Source organism: Cupressus sempervirens, chromosome 7 (genome assembly GCF_028749045.1).
Source record: "Cupressus sempervirens isolate cs-2001-9-10 chromosome 7, ASM2874904v1, whole genome shotgun sequence".
Classification (NCBI taxonomy): Eukaryota; Viridiplantae; Streptophyta; class Pinopsida; order Cupressales; family Cupressaceae; genus Cupressus; species Cupressus sempervirens.
In genome coordinates this window covers 397,441,976-397,449,588 of record NC_143124.1, presented here as the reverse complement: position 1 = coordinate 397,449,588, position 7,613 = coordinate 397,441,976, and the positions used below count along the sequence as shown (strand labels likewise).

The following is a 7,613-nucleotide window of genomic DNA, read 5'->3' as shown; positions in this document are numbered from 1 at the left end:
TTAAAATAATATAATCTCAACTTACTAAATTCATGTAAATATATCAACTATTGTTATCATTCTACAAAGCATTCACTCTTATTGGCTTATCTTGCACTAGTTTTTTTAAAATTGATCATGCATGACAGAAAATTATTTATACTGCAGAATTGGAAAATAGTTTTAAAAATAATATGTTTATAGCTTATAACCGTAGAAGCCGACACTAAATTTAGAAAACCTTAAAATCGAAAAACTGGTGAATAGGCTTATTAATGATATAAATACAAAAAACAAAAATTCAAAAATCATTAAAGAAAATTTAGGAATCATAGCGCCTTCCTGCTGAATATTCGAAGTGGTAAATGGCTGCAATAATTTTTTAATCGTTGTTTTGTCTGTTCTCTTGGGAATGAATTACCTGTTTTTCTAAACCGTTTTGGGCTCTGTGCATTCCCGCACTTTTATTTTCAAGAATTCCTAGTTCATCTGCCATTTCTCATTTTCTTTCTCCGTTGCTTTTCGAAAATCGTAATGTTATTCTAGTTTCTCTGCTTTAGTAATCTAGAATCTTTTCGTCACCACTGGCTATTCACGAAAATCATATTTCAAATTTTATTTTTGTTTCTAAATTTGATTTTTTTCATCGGGAAAAATCTTTGTTTCTTAATATGAAGCTCGGATTATGGATATAGATATATATCAGTCATACGCCTTGAGTAACATTTGAATTAAGAAACCGTGTCAATTAAATGTAGAAGATTGAGCGCAAAAAGATACTTTAATACTAAACTGACTTTTGCAGTTACCGATAAATTTTAGGGCTTATTTGGGTTTATTTTCGGATTCTGCGATCATGACTGGGGAGGAGCGGCAGCATGGCATTGCGAGTCCTTTATCAATGGCGGGTCCCACAGAGAAAGATCGTTTAAGGAATGGACAACTAGAAGATGTATGAACTGTGGTTACAATTTAAATTGCCTAACTACTTTTCTTTATTGGGTTTTTTGAATTTGCGAATATGCTTTGGAATAGAGTCCTCAGGGTTTTGAATTATAATGTGGCAGTTTTTGAGTAGTCAAGGGCTTTACGAGAGCCCTGAGGAAGCTGCCTTGAGAGCTCAAGTATTGGCTGAGATTGACCAGGTTAGAATTCCCTATTCTTGTAGATCTAATTGCTCTTCATATCATGTATTGAATTGCAGGAAACAGGGAGGCCAGAAATTCCAACTTTTCTCTAATTAATTAGGATTGCATATGATTTATCTTTAAGTACAGGAAATATTGAGTATTGTCGAAAAGTTTTAGGGTGTGTGAAAACATGTTTTAATGAAGTCACCTTTGCTTGCCTGAATTTTTCAGATTTCGAAATCATGGGTCAAACAAGTCGCTAGAGAAAGAGGTTATGATGATCAAATGGTAGAGGAAGCCAATGCTAAGATTTTTACTTTTGGATCATACAGATTGTCTGTAAGTTATTGCAGTTTTCTGACTGATTTGCAATTAGTTTTCCATTATCTTCTGGCAATTCATATTTTTGGAATAAAATTCTATCGTGCTCTTCTAGTTTTTGTTGGGGCAATTTATGCTTTTAAGCAGAGGAAACCATGGTAATTTGCATTTACCCATATTAATGACATATCAATATGATATTATCACTTTCCCCATTTGTTTTGTAACTCACATTGAAAGATGACATTTACACATCTGACATAGTGTGGTTCTTACATAAGTGTGATAGTGATTGGTTAATGCTGATTCATTACTTATAATGAATAACACAGATGTGAGAAATAGAAATTTATCCGTTCATATATTTTTTCCTTTATTTAATGTTATCAGGTTCATGGCCCGGGAGCAGATTTGGATACTCTATGTGTAGGGCCATGCTATGTGACTAGGGAGGTAGGCGTTTTCACCCATTCACTACGACAATGGTTTTACAAATTTACTGTTTTACATATCACATTCATTTTTATGAAATAGCTAGTGGGGAGCTCCATGCTGTGAAATTTGTTATTTTTTGTAAAAGGCATGTAGCTAGACTATGCTTCAGAAGACTATTTTCAATTAATTAATTCTGTTTATTTTACAGGAGGACTTTTTTATCAGTCTGCACGAGATGTTGGCAGTTATGCCAGAGGTTACTGAACTTCAACCTGTCCCTGACGCATATGTGCCTGTTATGAAGTTCAAGTTCAAAGGTGTATCAATTGATTTGCTTTATGCTAGCTTATCACTTTGGGTTATACCAGAAGTAAGTTCTTTAATTCTGTTTTCAATGTCTTTCATCTTGTCCTTGTTAGGCTAAGATTCGAAAACTTTGATTTTCATGTAGCATATAGTGAAGACAGTTAACGCACATGGAATTCTACATCAAGAGCATAATTTTCTCTCATTCAGTTGTGATTTCTCTCATTCAGTTGTGATTAGTAGTTATTCTATTTCTTGTAATCTTATAATTAGTTATTTATTGTTCTTTATTATGAGATATTGATTTATCTGCAGGATTTGGATATTTCTAAGGACTCAGTCTTGCAAGGAACTGACGATCAAAGTATAGTGAGTCTCAATGGATGTAGAGTTGCAGAACAGATCTTGCATCTTGTACCAAATATTGAGGTGAGACATTATGTACTGTAATGATATTGTGTACCAAATTGAGGCGAGGCATAGTGTAGTGTGCTGCACTGATATTTTGCTAATTTGATCTCTTTAAACGTGGATATTCATTTAATGTGTGTCTTTACAGCATTTTCGAACAACACTTCGATGTATGAAACTCTGGGCTCAAAGGCGAGGTCTATACTCAAATGTGAGTTATGATACATAATTGTTATTTTTAGGACAACAATCCGTAAAGTGTATGATAATTTAAGTACTCACATAACTCGACATGTATTCAGTATCCACACTAGAATAAATTCTGTTATAACATAACAAAGTGCTTGCATGTACATTCCATAGTGATAACAATATTGATTTTGGCAGGTGGTGGGATTCTTAGGTGGTGTAAATTGGGCATTATTAGTTGCTCAGATTTGTCAGCTATATCCGAACGCAATTCCCAGTATGCTGGTTGAAAGATTCTTTCGTGTTTATACTCAGTGGCACTGGCCAAATCCTGTGATGCTTTGTTCTATAGAGGAGGGCACTCTAGGACTAACTGTGTGGGATCCAAGGAGAAACCCTTGGGATAGAAACCATCTCATGCCCATAATCACACCATCATATCCATGCATGAACTCTAGCTACAACGTAACCCAGAGCACACTTCTAGTCATGACAGAGCAGTTCAAGAGTGCAAACAAGATTTGCGAGGTATGGTTTTGTGGCAGGCCCTTTATGTTGCCTTATTTTCCTGGTGAAATTGAGTTTGTGATTTTGTTTGTGGCAGGATATTATGGTGAATAAGGCAGACTGGAGTTTTCTCTTTAAGCCTTATAGTTTCTTTAAGTCATACAAAAACTATTTGCAAGTAGACATTGTAGCTGCAAATCAAGATGACCTGAGGATTTGGAGGGACTGGGTTAAGTCTAGGTTGAGGCACCTTACTTTAAAGGTAGCATAGTATTGAGCTTTTATCATATGGTATTGTCTATTTTATTATGTATAATCTATCCATACATGTAATTATTGTTTGCTTTTCCAGATTGAAAGGTTTACATGTGGGACACTGGAAGTTCATCCTTATCCTTACGATTACAAGAATCCATTCGCTCAAAAACCACACTCTACTTATTACATGGGATTACAACGCTCACGAGGAGTACCGGCACATGAAGGTCAGCGGTTTGATATTCGCGGCCCTATATATGATTTTAAACTTTCTATGGGCTCTCATCCTATCTGGAAACCAGGTATGGATATATTTATATCACACATTCGCCCCCGGCAAATTCCATCTTATTTATTTCCTTGTGGGGCAGTATCAAGTAGCTCAGTTAAAGCTACAAACCAGAGAGGGAACACTTCTGTAAGTAGTAATGGAAATTCTGGATATTATTCTGCAAGAAATTTAAATCAGACAGTGGCCACTACATCTACAGAGTCCAGTAGTGGAAACCCTGATGATGGGTTTGAAGAAATTGCAAGGCAAACATTACCAACTTCTCCTGAGTTTCACAGGGTAAGAATTGATAAAAAATCTGCAAAACAATGTGGAATGGTCATGTGTACGCAATCAAATAAGAGAAAGCATGAAGATGCAGGTGACATGGAAGGACTAGAAAAACGAGCAAATATTGGGATTCACCGTATCTTCCCCATACATTCCTCGAGCTTGCCAATACTGAGAAATGATCCCCTGAAGTATTTGCATTAATCTGTGGGAAAATTGAAGTTTATGCTTTTAAAGTGGTGTACGGATGAGCAGAAGACTGGCACGTGGGTGTGATTACCAATGGATGAAAATTTTGTGAACCAATTTTGTGCACGCACAAAATTTTGGGCACCTTTCCAGAAACTATATCAGTGTAAAAATATAGAAGTTATGTCTCCACGATTTTTCTTCTTTTTAGAGGTTAAAATTCGACCTGTCAAAATATTCCCATTCTAAATTGGACAAAGATGTTGACTGGGGACAAAACTAGAGTCGGCAAAGGATAAAAATGGATAAATGGTAAATGGTGTATGCGTGAAAATGTGGTCTATGTTAATACACACACTTCAACACGGTCCTTATTTGCGGATTCATCGCGGAATGAACATTGAATTGTTCATCCGAAATTTGCCTTGCAAAGCGACCTGTTGCCTTCTATCTAAAGGAATTTTGCCTGTTAATATCCTCAGAATCGAGGTGTAGGCAACCAGACCCTCTAAGAACGAAGGATTTGACAAGGGAATTAAGCTAAGAATGAGTATACAGATTACTCTAAGAAAATGAAAGATGCAATGTAATCTAAGAACAAATGAAGCAAACTAGATTAAGCATATGCATGATTAAACTAAAATGAGATTAAATTAAAAATGAGAATGTATGCAAGAAATGTAAGTAAATATGAGCATGAATTTCAACAGCAATTCGATAGCAAATCAATTCATCCTCCCTCAAATGAAGAGATGAGGGTCTCTTAAATAGAGTTTCCTGGAATCCATCAACGGTTGAGATCGATTCAGATCAACGGTCAGGATTGAAGATGAGTTTCAGTCATAAAGGGAGATTCTCAAGTTAAAAGGAGTTAACAGATTTAATTTGAGATAAATAAGGAGTTAACTATTTTAATTTGAGTAGAAAGAGGAGTTAACTGTGTTAACTCATTTTTGATCAATAGTGAACTAGAAATTCCCCTTTTTTGAACTGAAGAGAGATTTTGTTGAGATATTTAATTTAATAAAATGAAATATGCTCTCATAATTACTTTTTCTATTTAATTAAATAATCTTTAATTAATTAGAGACACTTTTGTTTAATTAAATAACTTTATTTAATTAATTAGGAATGTTTTCCCATTTAATTAAATAACTTTGTTTAATTATTTAGAAGTAAGTACTCTATTTAATTAAATAATTTTTTTTAATTAATTAGAAATACCTTTCCCATTTAATTAAATAATTACATTTAATTAATTAAGATAGGCGTATTTATTAAATTAAATAAATTTAATTCCATAGTATATTAGCCTTAGGATATAATTTAATTTAATTAAAGTATAAATACTTAATAATTAAATTAAATATTAATCAAGTAGGTTTAATGCAACTAATATGAGTACGTACTATAGGAATTAAATAAGAAATATGATGAATGCAGATTAAGGTTTTTCTGCATCTGACAATTAAGTCAAGTAGCGAATAGTAGAATGAGAATTGCCTATTAGAATAGGACTTTGGAATTATCAAAAATAGACTAGAATTGGTATAATGGCAATGAGCCAATTTTGGGGTATTACATTTTGCCCCTCTTTGAATGAATGTGCGAGCAACACGTTCAATTCAAAGATAATCAGAAAGCATGATGTGAACATGATATTGGTTCCGAAGGTGATGACACGGAGACCAATTGATAAGCTTTTTAAGGACCTTCTCTAGAGCAGAGCTTAATCCTAAGGAATTCAAGCAGAGCACTTAGATACCTAAGATCGATAGCATTTAAAAGACTACCTTCAGAACGAAGCGTAATCTTTAAGGATCTAGACAGAATGTCTAGATACCTAAAATTGATAAGCATTTAAAAAGTTTCTTCATAACGAAGTTTAACCTTTAAGGATCCAGATAGAACACCTAGATACCTGAAATTGATAGTATTTAGAAGATTATCTCTAGAACGAAGCTTAACCTTCAATGATCCAGATAGAACACCTAGATACCCGAAATTAATAGCATTTAGAAAGTTATCTCCAGGACGAAGCTTAACCTTCAAGGATCCAGATAGAACACCTAGATACTCGAAATTAATAGCATTTAGAAAGTTATCTCCAGAACGAAGCTTAACCTTCAAGGATCCAGATAGAACACCTAGATACCCGAAATTAATAGCATTTAGAAAGTTATCTCCAGAACGAAGCTTAACCTTCAAGGATCCAGATAGAACACCTAGATACCTGAAATTGATAAAAGATAACAAGGTCTCATTAGAGTCATAGAATCATCCCCAGAACGAGGTTTGATCCTCAGGAGTCGAGGTTTAGACTGTCCCAATACCTGTCCATCGAACTCTGAGAAGAGTTGTTATAAGGTTGATCAATTGATGAAAAGATAAGATAGATGGCAGAAATGTCAGATAGAAGGGAACAAAAAGCCCCAAGTGATGAGATGCCCCAAGTGACGAGATGCTCCAAGTGACTAGGACATAAGATGGGAACTAAATGCCCTGAGCAATAAGTATTTAATGATGTAATCATCATGCCCCCTCGGGAGCAAAATCGAAAGATGACACACCAGAAATATGATTTGAAGCAGTATATCATGTAAAGTTGACTTAAGTTGACTATTTTCAAAATGAATTTTGAAAATATGGAGAATGTAAAGTTGAAAAGATTCCAAGAATTATAAAGTATCAGAAAGATTTGACTACACAAGCGTTCGATCACATTAGTCCCTAAAATTTTAAAACGCATTTTTAAGGCTTTTGGGTGTGTCAGATCTCGAATTTGATCCCGAAAATGGATCCAGAATGGTCCAATTAGCCAAGGGTGCGATTTTTGCGCAAATCCGAGCACTTTGAAAAATTTGGTCAACACCTATATAATGGCTTGAAGGGTCATTTTCAATTCATTTGTGCTTTTGTCTTTTAGTGATTTTGAGCTCTGATATAGACATGGCAGTGAACTTGAGATATCATCGTTTTGAGCACTCCAGATGACACAGCCGACCAGCAGACTACGGACCACCGGTGAGTCATTGATCTCCCATCTTCGTACTTTCGATTACACATATTTCGAGATCATTTATGCACATTTTTAGCATGTTTTAGGATGTTCAATTCTTTCTTCGTGCGAGACCAATCTCTTCTTGCGCAAAGATATTCTTTCTTCGCACGAAGAAACAGGATGTGTTGTTTCTTCGCGCGCGGTCAGAATATCTTCGCGCGAGGCAATTTTGGCTTCGCGTGAAGATGTAGATTCTTCGCGCGTGGCAAATCTTGTTTCACACGAGAACCTCTTTTCTCGCGCGAGATGATCTATCTTCGCGCGA

The 7,613-nt window shown here is 35.0% G+C and overlaps 1 protein-coding gene across 1 annotated transcript; it reads left to right on the top strand.

The window, feature by feature from the left end:
* The first annotated feature begins 807 nt into the window (after nucleotides 1–807).
* Nucleotides 808–4,562, top strand: LOC149547193 (nuclear poly(A) polymerase 4-like). Its single transcript, XM_089794710.1, has 10 exons — nucleotides 808–931; nucleotides 1,047–1,124; nucleotides 1,341–1,448; nucleotides 1,821–1,883; nucleotides 2,074–2,235; nucleotides 2,487–2,600; nucleotides 2,731–2,793; nucleotides 2,970–3,299; nucleotides 3,376–3,540; nucleotides 3,631–4,562. Exons 1-10 carry the CDS (start codon nucleotides 836–838, stop codon nucleotides 4,300–4,302), a joined length of 1,851 nt encoding a protein of 616 aa, XP_089650836.1. The 5' UTR covers nucleotides 808–835; the 3' UTR covers nucleotides 4,303–4,562.
* Nucleotides 4,563–7,613: the final 3,051 nt, after the last annotated feature.

Coding starts and splice junctions, on each gene's coding strand:
- LOC149547193 (XM_089794710.1), top strand. CDS start 836: ATGACTGGGGAGGAGCGGCAGCATGGCATTGCGAGTCCTTTATCAATG. Junction 1,449..1,820: donor TTGGATCATACAGATTGTCT/GTAAGTTATTGC, acceptor TAATGTTATCAG/GTTCATGGCCCGGGAGCAGA. Junction 3,300..3,375: donor GTGCAAACAAGATTTGCGAG/GTATGGTTTTGT, acceptor TGTTTGTGGCAG/GATATTATGGTGAATAAGGC.